The sequence below is a fragment of the Aythya ferina genome, assembly GCF_964211825.1.
Source record: "Aythya ferina genome assembly, chromosome: 1".
Lineage (NCBI taxonomy): Eukaryota > Metazoa > Chordata > Aves > Anseriformes > Anatidae > Aythya > Aythya ferina.
In genome coordinates this window covers 135,122,777-135,148,432 of record NC_140296.1, presented here as the reverse complement: position 1 = coordinate 135,148,432, position 25,656 = coordinate 135,122,777, and the positions used below count along the sequence as shown (strand labels likewise).

Below are 25,656 nucleotides of genomic sequence, written 5' to 3'. Positions count from 1 at the left end.
AGCATGGTTCCAGATAACAAAGTCTTTTTAGCATTCAAGCAACTGATCAGAAAGGAACTTGTTTGTAATTTGAGCTGGATGTCTGCATTGGTGCTAGGATATGGCAAAAGACATTCCAATGTAGAAGTGGCATCTTGGGGGATGGCAGCAGCTTCCAACTCATAGTGCAGCAGGTTATCTGGGGTTTCAGGACATAGGTACACACAATATGTTCAATCAGCCAAGACTGTGTGTGAAACTTAAAGAAGCCTGCCTAATACCAATACAAATTGGGTCCTTGCTACTCACATGGCTAACTTGGATTGACTGCTGATGTCCATTTCACAAAATGTCATGTGGAGGCATTGCATTTGCTTGTGTGATTTAGTTAAATGAGTATATGCTATAAATGCCATGGCAAATTTAATGAACCATGGTTTATGCAAGAATAGTTTTTAATAGAAACACGGCGTGTATTACAAGATGCGCAATCCTTAGTTATTTAAAGAAAGAGATTTCCAATTATTAGTCTGAATTAAAAAATAAAAATAAAAAATAAAACAATGCACAGTGAACTGCCACCCGTACTGTTTGAGTAACTGTCTGGGAGACAGGCAGAGGCAGCAGTAAAGAGAAGAAAATACAAGCTCTGAGGACCTCCTCAGAATGTTCATTTTGCTGGAAAGATTTATCTTAGTGCAAATACCCATTGAAAGCCTTATATTAAATAGCTCAAACAAACTGTGTATTTCCTTTCACAACTGACAAGTTGTTGTTGGAAGGAGAAATAAAAATATTCTTAACTTGAAGAATATCCAGTATATTTGTACTATCTTATTAGATATATATTGCGGAAAGATTTCAGTTATACCAGAGATAGAACAAAGATAGAAAGTCCATGTTAGAACAAATTTGGGTGAATCTACCTAATGTCCCTCATACCTATATTAGTTATCCTGTAGGCAATAAGGTAACTAAAAAAAAGGCATGCAAGCTGCCTTATGAGGACAGTTTTTACAAGGCAATTCATTTTGATGGTGACCTAAAGAGTAGAAAAAAAGCTGTGAAAACCTAGTGGCTACAAGGCAAAGTGAGAGGGCTATTTTAGTTTGCATCACTGACTTTGAAGGAAATTGAAGAAAAGATTTGAACAGTTCATACTTTGTGACTGTAGAAGGGTGGATAAGCTTTTGCTATCACAAGAAACAAAGCAAGACAGTAACCCAAACCAGAATAAGAAAATAAACCTCCCAGCTGGCAGCAGCTGATGTTGGGAAGGGTTAGTAAAAAACTTATGAAATAACTTCCGTGCTAAGAATTGATATTATTCTAGCTTAGGAGACCTTTTGTGAGAGTGATAGGTTGAGATTTTTCCTAATTTTAGTAGGATTCTGTCATCTGGAGGATTTTAGAAAAATAAAAATGTATTTCTGTTCTAAGGAATTACTTTTGTATTAAATAAACATCCTATTTTGAGAGGGTGGAGGATTCCAATCTTAGTGAATCTACTCAAAAATATGTGGACAATAATTTGTCTCCCTATAAAAGAAACTTGTCTAGCATATGTAATTTGTGATATAGATAATCACCTTTTTGTAAAGTATGACTGTCTAGTGCAGTGTAGCTCGATTATGTTTTTTTTTTTGTTTGTTTGTTTCTTTTTTTCTCAAGGATCATATGCTTGAAGAAAAGTACAAGTTCTCTTAGATTAAAATATTATCACTGCCATTTAAATATTTACCTCTTTGGCAGAACGGTTGCTTTTAAAAGGCAGACATCCTCATTCTAAACGCAGCACTAATATGTTAATACAATTACTTCATGAACTCTGTGTGGCTTGCAGCTGGATGCTGAATGGTAGATGCTGAACTGAATGAAATCTGGAATTCCCATTCTGAGAGGAGTGCTAACTCCTTAAACTTTTATTTCATTTGTCATATAAAGATTAAGTTTTCCTTGGAATACATTTTTTTCTTCAGACATCTTCAAACTAAAATACCTGACTCTGAACAACTTCATTTTGGTTTACTGCCTTTCAAACTAATTAAGGATTAATGCGCATTGATGTAAATCGATGCAGGGATCTGTAACTGGGGAGGCTCAAGTCTCTGCATCTCATGAGCTTTGTTCTCACCTGCTTCCATATGCATCTAAAGTTATATGTCTCTGTGACACATCTTGCAGCTTGGTAAGAGAAATCGCAGAGCAATACACACTGCCTTCCTGTGACATTAACCCTCAGGTTACAAAAGGGCCATTGTGTTCTCAGAAAACAACAGGTTGATGTGGGGAAGCAGTTTAATACTTTGTTTTAATGGTCCAAAACTAAATGGACCACTTTTTTCTTAAATGGAATAGCTCCTTTTAAGTGTTGATATGGAAAATAATTTTTTTTTTTTTTTTTTTGGTGGATAGGTACTCATGGTTTTTGGTATTCTGTGATTGTCCTAATAAATCTATAGCTGTAGTGGCAAAGGATGCTGTTATGTGCAATGTGACCTTATAGGCAGAGTCTGTAACAACCCATATCATGCTCAGCACTGACCAGAACAAAATCCTCATTTTGTGTTGCTTTTAACTTTGATTTTAGCTGCTCAGGATAAAATTTTCTGTGTTACTGGTCTGCCTTGGGATGAGTGAGTCAGAGGTCCTATGGAAAAGATAGTATGCAAATTCTAGTCTATTATTTAATTAAATGTAGTACAACAATTTGGACACAACAGGGCTAAATTTGCACAGCAACATTAAGTATGGCATTTCTTTACATCTAAGTGCCTCGCTTGAAACATTAACGTTCCTTTATTGTCATTTTATTAATGTCATTTTGTAATAAAATTGCTGGCTACAAATGATCCTTAGTATGTTGACTAAATTAGTTCTAGCCTCCCAGTCCTATTGGCTAGTGACTTTCAACATTATGCACACTCAAAAAGGAAGGCAACTAATATTTAAAATTAAATGAAGTCTGGTTCTGGACCTAGCCCAAAATCACAGATGCCAAATTCTAGTCCTTTTACAGTCAGTAAAATTTTAGCTTTTGCTTTTGCCGAAGCCAGGATTTTACAGCCACTAAAAAGGTACTTGCCTTTTGGGTATGAACAGAAGTTCAAATGGGAGCTGACTTTCATAGCAGGTACTCTGCTAATGCCTAAATATGTAAATGGAGATAACTGTGCAACATTTGATTTTTAAGGTACAGAATGACTTTGGAAACTGACAGGTGCTGCTAAATCTTCCCACTGAAAGAAAAGTTCTTTATGTAAAACAAAAGGCAGTGCAGGACAGCAGCTAACCTGAACCTGCTGGTATCTGATCCTGTAATAACTTAGGCTTCTAGTGACTTTGAAGATTCCCTGAGCTTTACTAGTGTGGTTAACTATGTTGTCAAAATCTCTTCCCAAGAATTACAGATGATAGGTTTGGTCATCGAGCTCAACCTCTACATCAGGCAGGACAGACTAAACATAACATTAGACTTTGGAGTTGCATGTGTAGCAGCATCCCTCCCTTTTCTGCCCTGTTCCTTGGGATGCATTCTGTTTGGTAAACCATCTGTTTCTAAATTGAAGAGCTTGAAATGCACAGAGAGGCATGTACAAACATTACAAAAAACACAGCATTTGTTGATCTGTGCATTTTGGTTTGCAAGTGAATGTTACTGCATTCATGCTCAGATCGCTGATCCATGCAGTTTGCTATCCTGCCTCTAGTCATGAGCAATTTCTTTTTCTAATGAAGTGGCTGGCATAGTCCAAAATATTATGACTGACAAATATCTTATTTTCTAATTGACAAAACTTCCTTCCTTAGTATTATGCATGACATTTTAGCATTGGATTAAAATACCAATGACTGTAGTTTTTTTCTTACCGACTGTGGAGTGCAATATTACTGTTAATGGTATGAGTTGAATTAAAATGAAAGTATTATCTATTGTTTAAAGGTTTTTAAAAATGAATCTAACACAGTAGTACTAAGGTAGCTCTTCTCTCAGTCTTCAAATTGGCCAAGAACTTTAGTTTTGCACTGTTTACCCAATATGTGCTTAACTTTAAGCACTATGTTTTAAGTCCTATTAAAGCAAAAAAGGGTTTGAAAGTGCTTCACTTTAAATGCATGCCCAAATGGTATGCAGAGTACAAAAGTCATAGTGAAAGCCAGCATGCAAATCAAGCTGGGGATGGGTCTTTCAGATAGTTAAAAGTGTAGCAATTTTTCAATTTTGATCTAATTTGGTTTTAGAATTTAGGTAATCCTAGGTGAAAACTTGCAGTCACAATTTTAATTTGTTACTCTGTCCACTACAGAGGCTCAACCTCAGATTTCTGGGACTGATAAAGAAAGATGATTCATAAGACTTAACCAATGTTGGTGTAAGTGGGCTTGGATAGCCAAGGCATATTTAAGAAAACTGCTCTAACCCCAGAAAGCCAAATTGTGTGCTGGGAGAAGACACCTGTATCTCTAGATGTAAGCTCAACAGATGTGGATTGGCTTTGAAGAAAATAGTTAAAGACAAATTGCTGTAGACCAGAAAGCTCTGTTCAAGTTGCTAAAAAGAATGAAGCTTACTCATGGATCATTATTTACTTTTACTTGTTTACTGATTTCTTCGTGACAACATGGAACCTGGTTTTCTGTCTGACTCAGCATCCACCCATCCTGTTCAGAAAAGATGTCCACACAGTGTCCCATTGACAGGGTTAATTCAACCTTGCAGTTTCTGAGGGAAAAAACATGAGAAGTAGTGGTGGTTTCTGTCTCTGTTGCTGAACTTAAGGGCTTCACACAACAGAGGCAGAAAAATTGGGAGTCCCTTCCTCACTTCTTTCTTTTGGCCCAGTTTCATACCACATAGCTCCAGGCATTTGGTTGAGATGTCTAAGATACGAACCTAGCCAGCCTCTATTCCTTGTATGGAAAGGAATACAGAGAGAAGCACTTTCAGAGGGTGATTTGGATCTTAATTTGATTGCATGACTGTGTGGAGGTCTCTTGACTATCCTGGGAGTTTAGACTCCTTAATTAGGTATCAAGCCCCTTAATGTCCCATTTTGGTCTGTCTGTGAAATTTTTCCTCCTCTCTACATATGTTTCTCAGGAGAAAATGTGGTCTATAAAGTCATACCTGCTTGCCTGACATAGCAGAAATGAAAACATGACCTTCCTTTAAACTCTTGGCTATTCTTGGTACTCATTTACTCATTCACCATTAGTACCTGCAAAAGTCATCTTAGCTGATGGCTTTCAGTCAGATACTGGCAAAGAAAAAAAAAAAAAAAGCTGTAACCACAGGCATACACTCCACCACTGCTATTTGGAAATTTAAGAACAAGTGGGAGTCCAAAATTACCACCAGATGGTGCACCTATTTAGCAAGTGACAGAGACATGTTCCACAAGAAAGGGTAGCCACAGCCTCCAGCAACCCATCAAGTTGCTTCCCCTGCTGTTTATTCTCAGCTGTGATATGAACTGAATGTGTTTGAAACATGGACCTGCTGGTCATACTATTCTGTTACATTTAATATGGAGTATGTTTTCAATCTCTGCAGTGAAAGCCTTTCAACTGCCTGGATAGGGGAATGAGGAAGGGAGAAAGTGTGTAGCAGATCTATGAGTGTGTGTAAAGGGAGGAGAAAAGAAAAAGAGATGGGCTGGGAACAGGAAAAATTGGTGAATCCAATCCCAGGTGAAAACATGTGGGATAGTTTATTAACTGCATAGCAAAGGTGGTGAACTTTCCTAGACAGTAAAGTGTTCTTTGACTACTGCTCGTTCTTAAGCATTTGTGGTACTCCATACTCAAATATTAGCACCAGTTAATATACATATATTTTCTGCCATAATTTTGACAACACAAGGCCATGCAAGCCTTCAACTTGATTTGCTCTAAATCAATACACTATAAATGTGTAGGACATAAGTAGGTCTTTTTTCTCCTCATACTTTTCCTTCTTGCTTTCCTTCTTGCATGAAGTAGTATGTAGGTTACTGGCAATCCTCTTTCAAGAACATTAGAAAATTAATCTAGAAGAAAACATTGTGAGTCTTGTTTTGGTGTGCTTTAAAAGATGCTATAAATAGAATTTACTATATTGCTAGAGAATGACTAATTAGAAAAGTTGTTTTTTTTTTTTTGATTACAATTTGACCAGTACAGAAATGTCTGACCTGAAAATTTCCTCTGAGCAAAGTATGAAAACATTTGAGTATTCTTCTACCTGAGCAGAACTCATTCTGAACAGATAAAATATTTCTTCACTCTCTTTGTCCAAGCTGAGTGGAAGGCATCTTCTAAAGAAGCTCAATAAAATTTCCTTTCTATCATTTTTCACATATCCTGTGGCTCCTAGTCTAACGTGAGAATTATCATTATATGGTTAGAGCATGGACCAGGAGGTAATGGACTTGGACAGTTCCCAGCTGTGCCATATACTTTTCTTGTGACCTAGGGCAAGTCACTTCATACCTCTCTCTCTGAAGACTAAAGATGACTAATTTCAGTGGGGAATTGAAAGGCTTAATTAATGTGGACTAACCTCACTGGGACTTAAACCTTTGTGAAGTACCCTGCGATCCTCAACCAGAAATGGTCACTCTTAAAGACTTCTTATCCAAACAGGAAGCAAAGCACAGATGTGTCATGAAGGGATTTGTTCTTACAGAACATGGGTCCAGGCCTGAAACAAAGGCCATGTTGAAAAATCTTGACAGGCCTGGTAAGATTATTTAGTATGCATAAGAAGGAAGTATGGAAGCTTTGGTTAGTTGTCCACAAACAGTCTAAATTCCAATTTCTCAAAGATAAAATATTGTCCAGTACTTATATGTAATATTATAGAGAAAGAAAATAAAGCCCATGTGAACTGCTAGTTACTTACTGTATGCTCACTGTATGTGTGTTGTGATTCTTTGAGTAAATCTTCCTGTCCAAGAGCTTCTTTTTATAGCTATTGGTGCACAGTGACATCCTGACACCAGCAATGGGCTTGAACACATTTTCCCCTCCCTCCCTTTCTTTTTCTTCTCGTTGTTCCCCTTTTTCTTCTTGTTGTCCCCCTTTTTCTTTTACTTCAGCAGTTCGGCAATGCTGAAACTGAGTTCCCTTCTTTTGTTTGCCCATTGATCAACCATGTTGCTTTATTTCAGACACTGTAGTTTTAAGTACAATATAAACAGAAGTTCTTAGCAGGAGGGTTAACTGGGATTTCCCTGCCCTCTTACACAACTAAAGTTTCTGCAGCACTGCTCTCTTGTTTGTTTTCAGGGATTAGTGGCAATATTCCACATACTACTGTCAAAATGAGGCACAAGTTTGTTCAAAGAAGGCAAAACATTGTATTTTAAAGGACCCTAGACTACAGTGCAACTAGGGATGACCATGGAAAGCTTGAAAGGCAGCAGTCTACCCTCCAATGTGAGTGATAGTAAGAGTGATGATGGGTTTTTACACAGCACAAATTATTTCCACGAATACTGTGTCCTAATCAAAGTTAAATTAAGTGTCTGCTCTGAATATCTCATATAGCAGCATGTGTGTGCTGTCATTCTGTGTTAGCCAGGGGAACATTACATCATGTGACAGGCAAAAGCACGACCTGGTACAATACAGACTAATCCAAGACTTTTCACGTGAAACATTTGTTTTGTTTTGGTTTTCAGATATTTGCCTTTCAAACTGGTCTGTTTTAATTACAGCTCAACCTGAACCACAAAAAACATGGATTTGAACTTTCCCAGAATTCAGTGGTGTTTAGATCTGGCTTTTGGTTTGGCCCATCACAGAGATAGGGGTCAGCTTCAAAGTTCAGATCTTCAAAGAAGTTTCTACAAAGCATGGGGCTGTGAAGATTATTTAATGTGACCAGTATCTTGTTTTAATGGTATATTTGCAGTAGAGACACTTGCTAGTGTTTTTTTTTTTTTTTTTTTTTTTTTTAATAATATTTTTATAGTGTCTGGAAGACTGATATTAATACCAATCTATTTAAATACTCTTGTATTCATACTCCTGGAAGGGAGTCATGTCTCCTTTCTAGGTCACAAAGCCTAGATCCTGTACTGAAGCTGGAGTACTTTAAAAACCTACAGATTTTGCTTCTGATCTCTGTTTAAACTCATCCTTCAGTTCTGGGATATCACATCTAAAAACAATCAAAGTTCCTTGTGGGTAAGAAATTTGATCTTTTTATCCTCATAGCATTTCAAATTTTCAGCTAAAAGGGCAGTTGACTCACAAGGCAGGCATCTACCCATTTGCCAAATCCTTCTGTGCAAATTCTTGCAGGTATGGACCAGTGTCTTAAAGTGAACTTGTGCAGTATTTGGCAAAATGCTGACTTATCTCCCTGATTTTAGCACAACACAAATAATAAATAAGTTACTAATCTCATAGATAAGATAGACTGACTGGTAGCCAGACAGGTTCAGATTAAACAGTAATTCAGTATCTTTCATGAGGTCTAAGAAGATTAGAGTAATTGCTCCTTATTTTTGTGAATCTTGTCACTTCCTAACTCCTGTCAGGACCAGAAACTCCAGAACTGAAAAAAAGACTTTGCTCTTGTGATGTTTCCAGACTCATTTTGCAAACCAGAGAGGTTTGGACAAGCATCTGAACTCTGTGTATTTATCCAAAACCCTCTGAGCTCTTTAGTCTTTTAAATCTCTTTCATATGTGTGATTAGTGCTGCGTCTCATTCACTGATGTTACAAACGAGTAGCAGGCAAAAACTCTAGGAAGGAAGGCAGACATCATCGCTTGAATCTTAGCTCTCCCATCAGAAAGATTGTCAGGCAAGCCAAATCAACTAGAAATGTGAATTCAGCCATACAAGCATTATAAAAGCATTTGGAAGATCTTTAAGTAAATTTGAAAGCAACTCTCAGTTCATCCCTTTTCATCAGAATTTTCTCATTTGCTTTCCACAAAATCTGAGCTCTGGCAGGGAGCAGCAGTAATTTCTGGGGTTGCTGCCCTACACCTGGAAGATGTGATCTCTACAGCAGAATTAGCAGAGCAGAAGGCAGGCTTATTCTGATGATCTGCAAACCCAGACTCTCCTCTGCTGCCTCCCAGGAAGGGCTAGTTTGGGATGGACTGTAAGCTAAATCCAATGAGGCATGGTTCTTCTGCTACCGTGGGTGATATCAGCACAGTGGTAATATCCTAAGCAGTAGTACTCACTGCATCTCACTTGTGAAACCTTGCCTTGCCAAGAATGTACCAGAGAAACACTATAAAGACTGCAAGACTAAGATTGTTGAGTCATCAGTGATAGAGCTCATGGTAGAGCTTTGCTTGTGAAATTTAGATATTGAGTTGGTCCTCTAGGTTGTCCTGTCAGGCATCAGAAACTGTGCCAGGAATTTAAGTAAACAACAGAACAATCAACATGCAGAATTACCTTCCAGAAAACTGGCAGAACTTCCCTGCAAACACAAGAGCCTCTCTGTTATGTTTCTGCGGGTGCATTTATATAAAAAAAGCAACATTCCAGTACATTATTTGATATGAATTATTTTTCTTTCTTTATCAAGCATAAGAAATGGTCTTTTGTCTATGTCTACCCAGTTCTTTGAGGAGTATCTTGAAAATACCATTATTTGAAGAATATCTAGAAGACCAGAGTCTATGATGTTTGGACAAGATGACAGCATAACAATTTATCTATCCCAGGCATATAGGAAGAGTTTATCCATGACCAGCAGTCTAAAATGCTTCTTGGAGCCCCAGGAGGGGCTATCACCTTTTTTGAGGATGGGCAGTACTTACTCCACCTTCATTGCTATTACCACAAAAAGTGTGCAGATGTCATATACCTATGAGGTATATGACAGTACTCCTACATTGCTAGTGCACTGAAAGCTACAGCATTACAGGTGGCTATGCCATTTTATGATATATCTGTAATTTATACTGGAAATCTGAGAAATACTTTATATAAATACTTACTTATTAGATCCTGGCAAGACAAAGTATATTCCCTGTCTATGCTCTTCAGTTTAATAAAGGATACTGACACTCTTTGTAAACCTTACTTTATAAATGTCACGTCTAGGTAGAATGAATACTTTATTTCGTATAAGAACATTCTAATTCCATACTTGATATAATGAATTTTAATGATACTCCAAAAACTAGAAAAATACATTAGAAGAATTTATATTGTGTTCAGTTTTATTGTTATTTATATATTAGTTTATATATAGAATAGTATATATATACACTATATATGTGGTTTTATTGCTTAATTTATATTGTGTATCCTAATCAGTGATACTAGTAAAGTAATCTTCTAGCTTTTAATCTAATTAAATCTTTCTTTCCCCAGATAGAATACAAAACAAGATAATGGGCTGAAAGTAGGATATTATAAGTATGGGATCCCCTTTACCAAAATCACCATATACCCTCAGAAATTACACTTAGATGCCCACTGCCAGCATAGATTGAAAAACTTTCTGTCCAGGGAAATGTGGCTTACCTCTGACAGGATGAGTTTAGACCTCTGACAGGATGAGTTTAGACTCTTTGAATTTTCTACACACTGTTTTGGGGGTTCCCCACCCAGCTTGATCACTTCTGGAAGTCTGGCTTCGTGGCATCTAACTCTCTCAATACTTGATAAGGCTCAATTCCTATCCTTAACACATGGAAAATACTAGGAGGCAGAACATCTAAGAGACAGGCTTTAGAGCCAACATCCTGTGAGAGATTTATCTTTAGGTGTCTAGCTTTTGTCCTGTAGATGCGATTAATTTTGTATACACTGACATTAATTTTGTAAACACTGTCATCTAATCTGAAAACAGTATCTCATCTCTGCAAAAATAAAGGTCTATTTTGACACCTATAAAACACCAGCTTAAAGTTGCAGGTATCTCACTTCTTACTGGTAGTGAAGAAATATCATCAACTCCAAATGGAACATAAAAACATTTAGGATCTCTGAAATTCATGGTGGTTTTTGTTTGTTTGTTGGTTTGTTTGTTTGTTTTCCAAGTGAAAATTAAAGGAAAGGTATGTGTCTAACTCTCTGCAGGTATGACGTGAGGAGGTGTGAGTACAGGGTGTTAGGAGCAGGCTTTGCTGTGTACTTCTTCTACATCACAGGTAGGCATGGTGATGCTAAGCATTGCTGTGTCCAAATCCCCTTAGGGTTCTGGCAGGAGATGGACTGGTTCAATACTATGCTGGAACAATATGTAGAGGTGCAGAGCAGAGAAGCCTCAGTCCAAGGGAACACTTCTGCAATCATGTTGTCTCCTGCCACACTATGCATTTGCATGGACATCCTCCCTGCAAATGGTTGAATTTGTGTTGGATGAGAAGTCCACAGCTGCCTTCCTCCATAGACTCCCCACAAAGAGAACTCAACAGGAGGACAGCTCATTTTCTTGCAAGTCCTTCTGCCATGTGGATAAATGCCTGAACATCCTCATGTCCCTGTGAAACAGAGGTATATAGTATCTGTTGTCCTCTCCAGTTGAAAGTCACATTCCATTTTAAGTCACAATCTACCTCTCACATAAACAGATTTTATCTAACATGAATTTCAGCTGGGCATCATATGGTATATCTGTAATTCAATAATTATGGCAAAGTGGTACTTGCCCACTAATAGACTCTGCACAATATATTGAGGTAACATCCATGATTTAAGTAAAACATCTCAAGAAATTCTGAAGTGAGAGATAAAATTTCATCTGTAATGTACACAGATACTCACACCCACAGATACACACCCACAGACACTCTGGCATTCCCAGGTATAGGAGCTTAGTGTTGACTTCTACTTATACTTTAGCGAACCCTTTAAGAGGTATTATTATTTAACATGTTTCTACAGCAAAGCACAGGTGTGCACAGTGATTTACAAGACGATACAGACATGACCACTGCCCTCAGGGATTTGTTATCTATGTTTGAAGTGACAGAATATAATACAGAAAGAGATGACCTCATGCAAAAGATAGTGCAGACTTATTTTTGAAGAAATGTTCTTCAACATTTATAAGTCAGGCCACTGAAGCAATTCAAACAAGTTAATTCAAATACTAACCCAGTACAGAGTCCACTGAGAAGGTCTGATTCTGCAAAGTGATAATTTCTTAATATTTATAGGCATGGCAATGGGGATCACAGAGTATTTGTGAAATTGGGTCCATAGCAAAGTCAAATACAACCACAGAATAATTTAAGTTATAAGGATCCTATATTGGCAGCCATGTAGAACATCCCTTCTAAACTGTTTCATTCACTATGAGCTCAAGTTTATTAAATCCAAACACATGAAAATCTGAGTGGTAGCAACATACTCAGCTGTTGTATACTACTAAATTGGAGCATAGTTAACTTCAAAATAAATCTCCTTTAAAAATGTGGTAGTACTGTCCTCCACTTCTCTGACTGGTTCAGAGTGGATTTTTTTCCTGGTTTTTTTTTTTTTTTTTTTTTTTTTTGTATGTTTTGTTTTGTTTTTAATGTAATTAAATTAAATTAATGATCATTTTTATGACTATTGAAAGCATGTTTTCTATTTCTTAAACTGAAGCAGGCAACATAGCAAAGGTTTCTCTCGGAAACCTTTAACAGGCCATATTGTGGTGCAAGAGCATGATCAAAAGCAAACAAAAAAAACCCAACACAACACATATGTCCACATATAGCTACAGTGTCCCTTCCCTTTTTCTTAATTACCATTTTTATTTCTCCCTGGGAAATGTTCTTCAAAAAAAGGGAGCATAATGGATAGGCAAACCCTATGCATAAGAACTGTTATCATGAATAGACTGACATGATTAAATTTTTATAGCAACGCCTGGTTTCTCACAGTCCCATCTCCTTCAAGGACATTAGCACAGTTTAGGACCCAGTTTCTATGAGCAGTCTTCAGGAGTCCATGCTTTATGACAGTGGGTGCAAACAACTTAAAACCAAAAAACAGTATGCTTCAAGATGCTTCCAGCTGAGCTTTTACATATTATAATATGTTAAACCACTAGTCATCACTGAAAAGCAAAAACACCAAACATTCAGCAGGGAATCATTAAGTCCCAAAATGAAACTTCAGTAGGTCCAGAACAGAACACAGGCAGGAGACAATCCCTCCGCTCCAGCTATTGCTTCCCACATACTACTTTGACAGTATTAGCAGTAGTATTGTGAAAACACACACGGCTGTGACACTGCACAGGCTTTTCTCAATGGTACAGTGTATGTGGGAACTACCCCCTCATGCTTTGTACACTATGTATTTTTCAAGCAATGGTCTTGTACATTCTTTAAAGGAGAGCTTAACACCATGTTTTTATTAAAACTTGACAAAAACAAGCAGTAGTGCTTTTGGATCCAAACTTGATTTCCCCATTTTCTCTAAGAACGAGATACAGATTTCTTCTTAGAGCTGAGTTAGTAAGAAATACTTGCTGCAACAAGTATAGCTTTACAAGGGAGAGCTTAAAAAAAATCCTGTTACCCTAGGTACTTTTAAACATCACCAACATGAACATCAGAGCAAACTTACTGAATTCACAGCTGTCCCAGAAAACTCCAAATGATATGCCACCAAAAGACAGTCAAATACAAAACAGAATACAAAACAAAACGCTCAACTTAGAACGGAAATACTGACTATTGTTTATAGTTGCCAGGAGCTAATTGAATATGTTTAGGGGGCAAATTAAGAAAAAAATCTTGTAAAATGTTGGAAGCCTCATTAGAGAGACCACTGTGGAAAATACCACCAAGCCTTTAGAAAATAACTGAAACTGGAGACATGTTTGAAAAAATATGAAAAGCGGAGGCGTGTTAAATATATATATATATCTATTTTAATAGACATGCTTCCAAAACTATATAAATAGTGAGAGCAAGGAGTTACAAAAAGCAAGGGTGAAATAAATCTGGCTCGTGTGCAGCCCATTCTAAAAGAAAATCTGACAAACCCACATGAGCAACAGAAAACAATCCAGTTAACAGAGTGATTTTAGACTGATGGCCAAAATTCTGGCACTTCCACCCATAAAAACTTAGTGGGATTCTAGAGATGAAAATTACTGAATAACAGAAGAATCTGTAAACAAAACATTATGTCACAGCACTGCACAATCTCAGCTTTGAATATGCATCATTCATTCTCTATCCCATCCAAGTGTAATTGAAAATAGACATTATGAGCAGTCTACAAAGAAGCTGCTGAAATAATTTGCAACTCCTGCTTTACTTCTAGTTTAGCTAAACAGGCCTATATGGATGAAATATTATTAAAAAGAAAAAAAAAAAAAGACAATTTTAATTAGATTGTAGTAGAAAATAAAGATTTTAGGCAGGACAAAGAGAACATTATCCAATATGACCATCAAAAGACTCCATCAGATTTGATCAGAAAGCCCTGCCAGAGTAGCAGATATTCAGTCTGCAACAGGTTCCTCTTTCAGGAGGACTTCTGAGTGCAGGTGTTGCAAGATGAACCTCATGAACATGGGTGACTCTTTTTTGTTGTTGTTGGTGGTGGTGGTTTTGTTTGTTTGTTTTGACAATACACTACACAGTAATGATTCAGTCAGTACTTTGTCAGTGAGTGGAAGATGTATAAAAAAGTTGGTCCACTACTACCATAGCGAGTGTAAACCAAGGATAATGTCAAGAAGGTCAAGAACTTACTGCATCAGCCTTCACTAAGAGAGTGAGTGGTGAGCAGATGGTTATAGAACTCACATAATCTACAGAGGAACATCATCTCAGTGTTAGCTTGGGGGAAGTATCTCTCCAGGTTGTGTGCATTCTAATTAGCTGTCCCTCATATCAGAACATTTAATGAAGCTGCTTTAGAGCCATTAGTCCTGGCAGCCATTAGAGCTGAAAACTTGTGGAGAACTCTCATTAAGAAAAATTGAAAAGACAAATGTACATGTATTGCCTTTGTCTAAATGAAACAGCAGAATTATAGGACCAATCATCCTAAATTCAGTAAATTAAAATAATAATGGGAACAAACACCCATTTGAGCTCATAACTGAAAACAAGGAGATGAGTAACAGTAACAGTCAACAAAGGTCCGTCAAGAACAAATCATGTTAAATCAATCTGATTTCCTTATTTTGCCACCAAAGGCCTCAGAGGCAGGGAAGAACGATTTCATACCATATATTTAGGATTTAAATTAACCTTTTGGCATTGCTTTATATGACATTCTTGTATAGTTTTTTTCACGAGAAAACTAAGGAAACTCTAACCAAATGGGTATATACTTTCAATAAATTTATTTGGAGGATAGTTATCAAAATGGAGGGAGGTAATAACTAACTTGACTTTGTGATCTGTGCTGGTTCTGGTACTGGTTAATCTTACAGTCTTGATTTGACTGAAGGCATAAACTGAGCTCATTGAATTTACAAATGAAGTCAGGCTGGGGAGGACTGCAATGAAATTGGAGGAAGTTTCAGTCAAAATTGAAAATGATCATGGAAAAACTGACTGAAAAGGAAGAAAAAGGAACAAAAAAAAAAAGAGAAAGAAAAAGGAGGTAAATCAGAAAGACAAAGATCTGTATGTGGTAATAATCAGCCTCACAAATGCAAGATGGGAAACATCTGTTGTGATAGCAGCAAAATAGAAGACCACAAACTGATTAAGAGTCAAAAATGTCTTGCTAAAACACCATACTGGCATGAGTAAACAGGAGTGTAGCAAGCAAGATGTGTGAAGTGCTACCTCTGCTCTAACCCCAAATGAGCAAGGCCTTAGCTGGAGCAGCCTGTTCCATCTCTGGCATGGATCTGCAAGGCACAGGACAGCTAGCTGAGAGAGCCCAGGGAGAACAGGAATGGTCAGAGCCAATGAAACTGCTCTAGAAGGACTGACAGACCACATCTAGAAAGGGGGTGGAAGCCTTTAAATGTTTAAAGGCTACTGCTACAAGAAGGGACCAATCAGGTTCTTAATATCTGTATAGTAAGAATTAGTAGGCTTATATTCAAAAAGGCAGTTTCAGGTTAATACTAGTAAAACATATATAACAACATGGATCCTGAAGCAATGGAATAGACTGTGGGATCTCCACCATGAAGAACTTTAAGAAAAGATATATAAAAAACTATTTTGCAGGACACCTGCATTATTGGCCAGATTAAGGTCAAGAGACGGACTAGAATCCCCCCTGAGGATCCTGCCAGCCCTACTTTCTTATAGCTTTTCTTCTACTTGTACAATCTGATTTCAGTGTTCTCTCACATGCCTCACTGTAAATTGGTAGTAAATTATAGTAAATTAGAAGGCTAGAGAAATTATTCCAACCCCTGCTTTTAGATTATAAACCAAGAAGTACAAAATTAGTTAACTGAAAATGCAAATAGAGAAAGGATCTGCTCCAGACAGTGAGAAAACTCTCACTGACTTGTATTACCCTTGGATTGAACCCAAGGAGAAGAGCCTGTACTGTTTTCTTTGAGAACTGCTAATGAGTGTGTTGAATAAAATACAAAATTACAAAGGAACTAAACTTTTCTGCAAAAGACTTCAGCCAGCCCTACTTGGGGGGCTATTGTCTGAGTTTCAGTTTACTCATCTAGATGTATCTCTTTTGTCCATAAAAAATGACTTAATGTGTCCTCAGCTTTCATTTGCAAAAGACTTGTCAAAAATAACAAGTTTGGCAAAAATAATCTAACTTCTGCTATAGTTCATTTTTCTTACCACCAACCTTTATTGAATTGTGTCATATAATTCAAGATCCACTGTCTACAGATTGTAAGCATATAAGGAATTTGTTTTGTTTAATAGCAGTGTGTACATTTTTTCTATCATTGTTAATCCAAGATTTAGCAAAATACTGGCTAAACAGTGTATATTCCATAGTCTACTCTTTCAAGTTAAATTAGAGTTCTACTAGCTGACATTTGATGATGCTCTTATTCATTTAACTGCTGAGAAAATACATTTCTGAATGACGTGCGGAATAGTAATATTCTCATCTAGTTACTCTGAAAAATAGATGCCTTACTAATAACTATGAAAAAGTTAAATCTGTAGCCCTGCACTCACAGAAAAATGATCAAAATATATATTTAGCATGCATGATTCTCAGCTGATTGTGGTTACATGCTGAAAATATGCCGCTGAATATATGCATATTAGAATGCAGTAAACTACAGCAATTCTGGAACTTGTAATAATTTCCACATCAGCATGCTAAGTTTAGTGCAGTTAGCAGTCTAAAAGTTAGTCAGAGATGACATCTAAATTAGGGCTAAAGTATAGGCTGTTCCAATATTCCAACAACAGATAGACTCCTCTCACCCTTTCTGCCAGAAATTGTTCATTGCAATGATCCAATATCTGACTGTCTGAGCAGAAAATATCTACATTACTGGGTAGTAGGCCACTTTTAAAATACAACCCACCGTGAGAACACAAGTGAACTCAAGCAAATGGCAGCAACTCAGACTGGCAGACCACAGGCAAGACTTCTCGCATGGCCTAGCAGATTGCAAGAAGTGACTCTCAGCACCTTTACCAAAAAAAAAAAAAAAAAAAAGGCTACATTTCAGTCAGTACTGACTGCCATCTTCTATTGAGTTACTAGATCAGACAATTTCTGTGTACCATTCTATGTTTGGGGAATTAAATCAGAACTGTCTTCTTTGACATGAAAGTAGGCATTTCTAATGTAGGAAATGTAGGGATCCAAGGTCTGCAATAAAAGCTAAAATAGTGTCTTTTCCACTAAATTCAAATCTTGACAGAATTATTCTTGTCTACATAAAAGAAAACTTTGAAAAGTCAAACAAAAAATTTTTGTTCTGAGACACGGGTAGTGTGCACTTATACTGCCAAATAACTAGGTGACCAAGATATTCACAGAAAAACAAAACAAAACAAACAAAAAATTCTAGCTTCCAGGTTGAGTCATATCCCAAATGTTCTGATATTTGTTTTTCCTTTTAATGACAATTTTTGGAAAGATCTGTCTCTTTCTTTCATTGAAGAATAAGAATACTTTTGAAATCTCAAAAAAAATGCATAAAATGAGATTATTGTTCTTCATGCGGTTATCACAGCAGTCATTGCTTAAATTGTTTTAGCTGCCTGACAAGGACTTGCTTAGGACTGACTCCAAACGATGACATGCTAACGGAAAGCTTTGTGTACAGCAGACTTATTATTCAAGCACAGAGGGTCCTATCCCTCCTCCATCAGCATTTTTTGATAGACTCTCTTTATCCTAGGACTTTAGAGAACTGTTGAGGTAATGCTTGCCCTGAAGGTCAAAGAAAGCTTCAGAACATTCTTTAGATAAAAACAAAACTAAACTAACTAACTAAATAAATAAAATTAAAAGAAAAAAAAAATTATTGGCAGGACATCTTAACTTGCAAAAGCAATTTGATTTTCAAGCCATTTATTATTTTTGATCCTTTCTTATTTTAGAGTTGCATTGAAACAGAAGAATAATATCTTCAGAGAGTCAATGTGATTTCCATTAAGAATTACTCCATGACTTGAGATAATTCCTTTACTGGTATAACTGTCAAGTGGGTGAGAGAATGATATTTTCCTCTATTCCCAAATGTAACCAGGGGTATAATGGGAACAAAGAGGAGAAAAAGGAATACAAAGCCAGAATATTCTTTGGTTTTACAAAACTGATTAAGGGAAGTGATGTGTGAAAACTCATGAGCAAGACATAGACAGTGCCATTACAAAGTGTCACTTTCTACTCTGGATACATGTGGAATACATTGAATTGAAAAAATAAAACATCAGCAACCTCTCTCTAGCTAATCTCCTGATAAATCTACTGAACTGTAGCTCACAGCTGTGGTATTCCCTGACAGGAATATCTTTCTGCTTGGTTACAAGTTTTTCTACATGTGTTTACTCTACTTCCTGTCATCCTGGAGAGGAAGCAAAACTTATCTCTATATGTCATTTCTGTTGTATCTCATATTTCTAGTCTTTCAATTTAAGAATAAAGAATCCAAATTAAGAATAGATTTATTTTTTTTTTTTGAAAGGAGATGAAGAAGGAAATCCTGCAAGTCAACAGGTTATGTTTTAAAGGACGTCTCAGTTTTGACTTCAGTTGGGGACTGAAAGAGAGAGGAGTGAATATTGATATGCATTTTAGAGAACATACTAGGAATAGAAGTTCCAAAACTTTTTTTGGATTGTTATAAACCCTCAGAATTTCTTGTGGACCACCAGGCATCATTATCATCAAACTTTTAATTGAAAACACTATTAAAAACAGTGTTTAATATGGCTCTGCAGATTAGCTGCAAACCCTTTACTGTGGCCTCATGGACCACCAATGTTCTGTGGACCATGGTTTGGGAAACACTGAACCAGACTACACACATCGTACACCTCAGCAAAACACTTGTGTGTCTGAAAGCAGAGTCGAGCCTTCTGGTGGGTGATATACTCAAATACTCTAGAAGTCAGTTTAACCTTCCTGGTACCTGAATAAAAACAGACCCTTTTATTTTTCTCTTACCTGAAGTTACTTTTTTTATTGCTTTGGAGAAAAATGAAATGGTGCCAAAAAAGAGTTTATGATTGCTTCTTGTAGGATCTCTCTTGTATCCTGCAGAGGTGTAACTTTTCAGGAAGCTATATATGCAAATAAGACACATAAAATATAAAAAAACCCACACTGTACACAGGTCATTCCAGAATAGTTATGATATCTGTGAATACTAAAATAAAGATTTAAAAATAGATTCTAAGGTTTTTTGTTTGTTTGTTTGTTTTTCTCCTCTGGAAGATCTGTTCTTTTTATTTTTTTTTTCTTCCTAAATCCATTAACCAAGTTAAAGCTTTGTGTGTGGTCATTAAAGCATTTCAGCAACTTTTTGCAAAACTTTCAGCAAAATTCTTTGCAATTGTTCTTTGGCAGTAGTATTACAAGATTGTCTGTTTATCACCAAATAAGCACACAGAGGAAAATAATGATAGCACTGAGAGGGGAATTTGTAAGGAAATGTTGTAAATAAGAACAGCAAAATGAAAAGGGCCATACTCTACCCCTACATTAAGTCAGTAACAGAGTGTAGACTCACATGAGAGCAGGCAGAGGTTGTAACATCCTTTTAAATTGCTCAGCCTCTGTATCTCCTTGCTTATGTGCATCCCAAAAGCAACCCATCCTATCAATGTCTAGTGAAGAAACGGCATTTATTTGTCCCTTACATACTCAATATCAATACCTATAACAAGGAGTGGGGAATGAGTAGTGGCATAAATAACAATAACAATAACAGTAATAACAGTAATAATAATAATAATAATAATAATAAAACCAACAAGGCTTTGCCTTCACAGCAGCATCTCATTTGTTCCAGAGAGGAAACAATGCTTCCCTAGGACTTCCATCACTCTGTAGACCCACTAGACAAGATACAGCAGAAATCAGAGTCAGTGTGGGAGTGGAAAAGTTCACAGCAAAACACACACATGAGAAAAGTCAGCGAAAGAGGTCATCTCTACTTCACCTTGAAAGAAAAAAAAACTACCTAGTTCTTGTCCCTGTGGGCAACTCTTGCCATAGCTGACCATCAGCATCACTAATAGGCCCTACTGGTCCATAAAGGTGCAATAATAACCTCCCCCATTTGTGCCCAACCCTCTTGTGAACCCAAAAGGATCTGGTATTTCTTAAGCTGTCTGTACACTTTTTCCAGGCAGTTCCAACTGTTAGAGCAAACAACTGTTTTCCAGTGAGCATTGCCATTGGTGACTCACCTATTATTCATCCGAAATACATACTGTTCAGCTTGGAAACCTGACGAGGCAATATAAAAACAAATCATATTGCCTCACCTCACCACTGCCCAGACTCATTGGTGAATTCCCTTCTGGTTAAGAGAGTTAGACAGGACTGTCATGTAGCTGGTGCTATGAGACCCTGGGGCAATGAGACCCAGACGAACCAAACATTTAAAATACATGTGTAATTCTGCCAGAATGCAAAGCACATGCTAGAAGTAATGCCTGCCTCACATTCCTACCTCACACCATTGCTGTACATAATGTGTGTACTTTAGCAAGCGCTACCTTTCTGCAAACCCATCAGCTTTTGGCTTCTCTCCACAGGAAGCAGGGAAGCTGCGTTCACCTATGCCATTACTGCTGCCGGGGTTGCACACGCTGTCACAGCTGCCTGCAGCCAGGGCAACCTCAGCAATTGTGGCTGTGACCGAGAGAAACAGGGCTACTACAACCAGGAGGAGGGCTGGAAGTGGGGAGGCTGCTCTGCGGATATCAGATACGGCATTGAGTTCTCCCGGAGGTTTGTTGATGCCCGAGAAATCAAAAAGAATGCACGGAGGCTGATGAACTTGCACAACAATGAGGCTGGAAGAAAGGTATTTGAGCAAGCAAGAGGGATGGATGGGGAAGTGTATGCGCTGGAGGAAGGGGGGAGGCTGGCTTGGTCACAGGAGGCATTCCCCAAGAAAGTACCTCTCTCTGTACTGTTATCTCGCACCTACACCATTACCTGATGGCGTTTAATATTTATGGTTTGTTGCTGTTTCTTTTTATTCATAGTTGACTGTTTATTACAGCCCCCATTGCTGTTCTTCACAATGTTTCTGCTCCCTAAGCCACCTTTTGAATTCCCCCAGTAACAGAGAGGACTTTGCTAGAGCTGTTTGGAATAAAGCTAAATCTTTGCCTTTCATCTCCTTTGCAAAAGTCTAGCAAGAGATGACAGGGCTTGCGATGGCACAGGACTGAGTTTCTGCATTTCTGAACTCCCACAGCACTTGCAGCTATTTATTCCATCCAAAACCAAAACACTTCTTAGACCGCAGTTCTAATGAAATACATACTTCATAGCAAATGCACAATTGTCTGTTCCTCACTAGCAGGCTACAGGCAGCTGCATGATAAGTGCCACTTTGGAAGAAGAAACAGCTTCTTGTCTACAACCACGATTGAGTTGCTTGCAATCAAAACAATAAACATCATGGAGTTACACTGATTTATGTCTGTTGAATAAGAATCCTCACAGATCTCAAAGATTGCCCTGCAAAAAGTTAAATAAATTTTTGTACATAACACATACCAACCTCAAGAGAGATTTTACTGTATCTTTCAAAGTGTTTTCATCCAGGTTAAAAAATGCTGTTTTTACCCTCCAGTGTGAATATATTTCATTGCAGGTGACACCAATATTCTGCTCCTCCCACCTAGCCCCCAAAGCTGGACTCAAATTTTCTTCTCCAAACCAACATAAGCTGTTATTCTACACCAAGTACTAGCAATCCATCTGTCTGGATTGGTGGTGGCAGAAGCAATGCACTTTTCTTTCTGCCTGTATTCTGGAGAATTCTTCTTAATGCTCAGAGCATGCAACAAAATCTCCAGGGAAGAGCAGTCAGTTGTTCACTGAAATGGAAGGTGTCATGTAGGCAATTGTTCACTGAGATGAAAGTGTTGCATAAATTCCAAGTGATGACAGAGATGAGTCTTGGGGCATAATTGTAAGTGTAGAGACAGAGTTGATACTCCATTGATGCTTGATGCAGAGGTCTCCAGAGTCTGACAGAAAGCATCCTTAACAGTAGCACTATCTTTTCCCAAAAACTTGTTCTGCCAAGGTGGGTAGGAGCACCCCATACTGCTATACAGTGTCATGGAGGACTGGCTCCAGGCTTGACTGTTTCTCTTAGCCAAGGTGTTTCACTTTGGTGTCATGCATTGCATTTAGATGCAAAAGAAGCTGAAAGCCACACGTTAAACATGTAACAGAGCATTTGTTACTATTATCTGCACTATGGTCCCTGCTTAAACTGTCAACCCTCCGTGGTGGGCACTGTGCCACCCCAAAAAAGATGCAGATGTATGTCCTGTTTTGGACATGTTACAGCCTACATGTGAAAATGTGACAAAAGAGCAAAAGAGGATGCATAGATTGAGAACAGTGATGTCCCTTGCACAGGCGCAGAAGGCAGCTCAGCATCTGAGCTAGGCACTGATTCCAGGTCCCCCAGTTCTAAATATAGTCCAGTAACCTCTAGACCACATTGCTGATTCTTATTAAGCAAATTGCATTTTTACTGTTCATCAGAATTTCATAAGCAGGAGGACATTAGCAAATCAAAGAAGTGTGTGCTTTTACAAATATTACTGGTAGCAGCATTCATGCAATTGCATTTCTTTCAGCTTCTCTAAAAACTTTGTCTTCTGCAAATGTTCTTGCAAAAACAAATGATAAGGCTCACTTTTTGTGTTTTTTGAGATAGGAATAAAAAGGCTTGCAAATAATGACCACATTCTTCCCTTCCCTCTCCCCCCCCCCCCCCCCCCAAAATACACTTTCTTCGTAAATGGTGTTTTGGAATTAACCCATTTTGTTGTTGGTGATATTTTTCAGTAGTCATTTATAGCTATATATTTTCATTGTAATCTTTAATGCATCATATAGTTTTGAACAGCTAAGGCTGCCTGAAAGAATTTGATGCAGCTTTTTGCTTTTGTTTTAAAGTACAATCTATAAAATCCTGAGGAATGTGCTCATATAAAAGATGGTTTGGGGTCCATGCTTAGAAATAATGTTGGTGTTATGACATACATTCCCATGAAATGAATATGCAAAGTTTTACAGTATATAATACTTAGTGATTTTGGTTCATCTGAGATCATCTGCTATTTGTACAAATTAGACATTCTGAACTTGAGGACTGACTGAAATTCAGGGCTAGAACAAAACTCTGGAAACCAGGATAGGTTTTCTTTGTTTTCTGAGCTGGACCTTTAAGAAAGCAGCCACAGAGTTTTGTGCAATTTCAGCCTGAAATCAGAAGTCCCTTCTGAGAATCCAGACAAGCTTGAAATTGTTGCTACATTTCCTAGCAATGTGGCAGTTTTGGATATTCTGGGTAACCTTAGATTGGATTGTGAGCCAGAAACAAAATCCCAAAACAGGAAATTTTGTTTACATGTGGATGTTATTCTGACATGCTCCATGTGTTCCTTATTCAAAGTCAAGTCAGAAATATTGCATTTATGGCTGGACACTTGCTGAAGTACCATACTGGATCTCCATCTTTCTTCTTTCCCCTTCCAAAATCTCCTCCAAAGACTGGGAAAAGTTCATACCTCTTTGCTTGTTCTGTCAGTACCATTCTGCTGATCTGAATGCAGCTTGTCTTAAAATTTGTAAACATTCTGGAATCAAGCTTTGTATTCCTGTCCAAGATTACTAAAGGATCAAAGTAAGGATATTTTCCTTTGTTCTGAATACGAATAAAAGGTAAGAAGGAGACCAAAGTAAACTCAGATTTTGTTACTCCTTTGTTGCTTCAGACATTGTCAAATAATCTTTTCAAGTTCAGGGTGGGAATGCTGAGAAAGTAGAGGAAATGTATGCTTTTGTATTTTCCTACAGAGATTCCATCAGCCATGGAAATATTTCTTAGTTACAATTCAATCTTATCAAAACTGGTAGAAGAAAAAACAAACAAACAAACAACATATTGTTTATATGAACATCAGTCCATTTGCCAAAGTTTTATATTTCGTGGAACTTTCATTATTTTAAAAAACATGTTTACATCTTTAACATTAAGGCTCTTAAGTCTCACAGTTCTTAGTCAGTTCATATTGTATTGGCTTTTTGAGTTGCATAAGACTAACAATATTTAGGCAATAAATTTGCTATCTTCATTTTAGTATTGTTTTTAAATTCCAGAGCCTCCCAGTACAGAAAAGTCAGCAAAAAAATGTTGCAGAGATCCCAACCTCACATACAGTTATTCCCAGGTTGTTCAAAAATCAGTGGAAGGCCCTTGACCTCAGTAGACCTCTACTAAGTGCCCAGAAAATCATTTCTAGAAGCATTATTCATGAGGCTAATCAGCAGTTTTGCCCACAGAGCAATTATTTGAATGCCCCTTATATGCCTGCATGGGATTTTTCATGCACTGAGGCAGGATTTTTGCCTATTTCCAGTCTTTCCCAGCACTTGTCCCAGAGTTGTCATATCTTCCCTCAGACATGCCTGGTGGTCAGAGACATTTGTAGCTATAGCAGTGACAGTAATGTTTTGCTCTCATAGGGATGTTCGCTAAAGCTGGCCTGCTGGCATTTTGCTTTTGTTAAAAATAGAGTACCAAGGAATTTTTCTTTGAGGAAAAGATAGCATGCTGCATAAATAACTGCATGAACTTTGCAAGAAGATGAGGGGGGAAAATAGTTCTGGGGGACTCGTTAATGTGACTTTGCAGCTGAGATGCTCAGCACAACACTCAGAAACAGTACTGCCTTGAAAATGCAGATATTTAGGCTTTTCAGGGAATTTTTGATAACTGTGGAAAGAATGAATCTCCTAATTGCTCCACTAATTGCATCTCCTGATTTCTCTGCATTGCATTTCTGAAAATTGTTTCATCTAATGGCAAGCTTGTGAAGTTTCTAATACGTTTGCAATAAATAGCACCAGTGACAAAATCATAAACTTGCCATTGGCATCATTTGGAAGAAATAAATGCTTAGAGATTCCTGATGACATGAGATGCTACTGATGGAAGATTTTTGCTTTGCAGAAAAATAGTGCCACACAGTGTAAAAGAACAAAGCAGCTAACTTCACCATCATAATTTAAAGGTCTGCTGTGATTCAGAATGGAAAGTACAAGTGTGGTAAATGAAAACAACCCCCCAA

At 37.5% G+C, this 25,656-nt stretch overlaps 1 protein-coding gene across 5 annotated transcripts in view; it reads left to right on the top strand.

The window, feature by feature from the left end:
• WNT7B (Wnt family member 7B) overlaps nucleotides 1-25,656 on the top strand; it is a 97,610-nt gene that overhangs the window by 61,126 nt on the left and 10,828 nt on the right. For all 5 annotated transcript variants that reach the window (XM_084496967.1, XM_084496966.1, XM_084496969.1 and 2 more), the window contains exon 3: nucleotides 21,082-21,353. In XM_084496967.1, coding sequence (XP_084353093.1) covers nucleotides 21,082-21,353 — 272 coding nt within the window. The remainder of the gene's footprint in view (nucleotides 1-21,081; nucleotides 21,354-25,656) is intronic.